At 49.2% G+C, this 2,059-nt stretch overlaps 1 protein-coding gene across 1 annotated transcript in view; it reads right to left on the bottom strand.

Annotated features, from left to right (window-relative positions):
* LOC101999750 (dual specificity protein phosphatase 13) overlaps positions 1-2,059 on the bottom strand; it is a 12,628-nt gene that overhangs the window by 6,027 nt on the left and 4,542 nt on the right. Inside the window, exon 3 of the mRNA XM_005367663.2 lies at positions 1,404-1,577. Coding sequence (XP_005367720.2) covers positions 1,404-1,577 — 174 coding nt within the window. The remainder of the gene's footprint in view (positions 1-1,403; positions 1,578-2,059) is intronic.

The raw sequence follows: 2,059 nt of genomic DNA on the forward strand, positions 1-2,059 counted from the left end.
TGAGCCATTTCTTTAGCCCCACAAGACAAAAAACAATTCAAGAATCATTTCAACTTTAGAAGGCAGACAAAAGGAGCTGGGTGGTGTTGGCACACACCTTTAATCCCAGCACTCGGGAGGCAGAGGCAGGCAGATCTCTGTGAGTTTGAAACCAGCCTGGTCTACAAGAGCTAGTTCCAGGATAAACTCCAAAGCTACAGAGAAACCCTGTCTCGGGGGTGGGAGGGGGAAGGCAGACAAAAGGCACATCTATATTGTTTAGGTGGTAAAGCTTGAAAGAAAAATAAAGAGTGCTTTTGAGATGGGTGTAAATGGAAGTTGTATTAAGTGAAATAATACACACAGACCCAGAGAGCATCCTATGTATTTGCTCAACTGTGGGTCCTAAGTTTTACATAGCTACAGAAAATCACTTATGCATTACATACATAGGACACTAGAACAGAAGGAAGAACCAGACAAGTGGGAGCGAGAGAAAAGGGAGGGGACTTCCAAGGCGTGTGCGGCGCAGTGGCACACGCCTTGGAAGTTCAAGACTAGCCAAGGTTATAGTGAGACCCTATCTCAAAGAAAAACAAAAATGGGAGCAGGACGGTGGTGGTGCACGCCTTTAATCCCAGCACTAGCAGAGGCAGAGGTGGGAGGATCTCTGTGAGTTCAAGGCTAACCTGGTCTACAAAAGCTAGTTCCAGGACAGGCTCCAAAGCTACAGAGAAACCCTGTCTTGAAAACAACAACAAAACAAACAAACAAACAAACAAACAACAAAAACCAATGAGACTGGCAAGGTAGCATGTGACTGAATCCCAACATTTAAAAGGCAGAGGCAGGAGGATCTTTATTAGTGTGAGGCCAGCCTGTTCTTCTAGTGAGTTCTGGGACACACAGGGCTACTAGTGAGATTTCCTATCAATGATGATGATAATTATTTTAGACAGGCTAGGCACATAGCTTAATTTGTGGAGTGCTTACTTCGCACACACAACGATTTGCCTAGCATACACCCTGGGTTTGATCTCTAGCATAAAACAGTCGTGGTGATGTACCCTTGCAATCCCAGTACTTTGGAGGGAGAGGCTAGAGGGTCAAAAGCTCGAGGTGTCCTCAGGTATATAGGGAGTTCAAGCCAACTTGGGGTACTTGATACCTTGTCAAAAAAAAATGTCAATTAAAGTGTGGCTATCCACGAGAAAGGGAACTTGCATAAGTAACTCCTTGTTTCTGAAAGATGAAACTGTGTATTTTGTATCTTTTTCTTACTGGTGTTCTATTGCCATAATAAACATAAGAGGTAAGACAAATATAGGTGATTCTGAGAAGCAGAGATGCCAACTGAAGGAGGTTTGTCCCACCTCTCACCCTTCTGCCCCTCCCGCCCCAGCTCCTCCATGGGGCTCACTTACGCATCTCCCAAGAAAAGGTTGGGCCAGACTTCATTGATGTGGGTCAGTGTGGCGGTCCGACGGACCCACAGCAATCGCTGCAGCGAGGCCAGCGTGGGTGGCTGGTAGGGGGACACCTGGACCGCCCCATGAATCTTTGGCCTCCGAAGGTCCTGCTTCTGCAGTGAGTCCATCCTGGAACAGAGTGGCCACGACAGCTGCTGGAGCAGACTCCCCGAGGATGGATCCAGTGGCCAGGTGGAGGCTGTGAAGCAGTACCAGGAGCCCCTGGGAGGCTGTGGGGCCAGTCCCAGCTATGCTGAATGAGGCTAGAACCTAGAACCTGTTCCCTGAGAACAAGGAGAACTAGAACCCCCTTGTCAATGCCATGGCGCCAAGTAGACCTTTCCTGAGGCTGTGGATGTTAGAAACTTTGGCCTTGGGGACCTTGGGGACCTCTGTAGGACAAATCAGTACAGACCTTACACCTTAAGCCGCTGGAAACCCAGGCTGGTTGAAGCTCTCAGAAAGCACCCGGGATGTCCCTCCAAACCCAGGCAGCTCAAGCCCCACCCCTGCTGTCCCTAGGTCTGGGCCTCAAACCCCCACTTCCAGGTGCTTGATCAGAGCATTGTCCAGGGTCAGAGTAGTCCAGCTACAGGCTGGCACTGGTGAGC

The sequence above is a fragment of the Microtus ochrogaster genome, unplaced genomic scaffold (genome assembly GCF_000317375.1).
Source record: "Microtus ochrogaster isolate Prairie Vole_2 unplaced genomic scaffold, MicOch1.0 UNK21, whole genome shotgun sequence".
NCBI lineage: Eukaryota > Metazoa > Chordata > Mammalia > Rodentia > Cricetidae > Microtus > Microtus ochrogaster.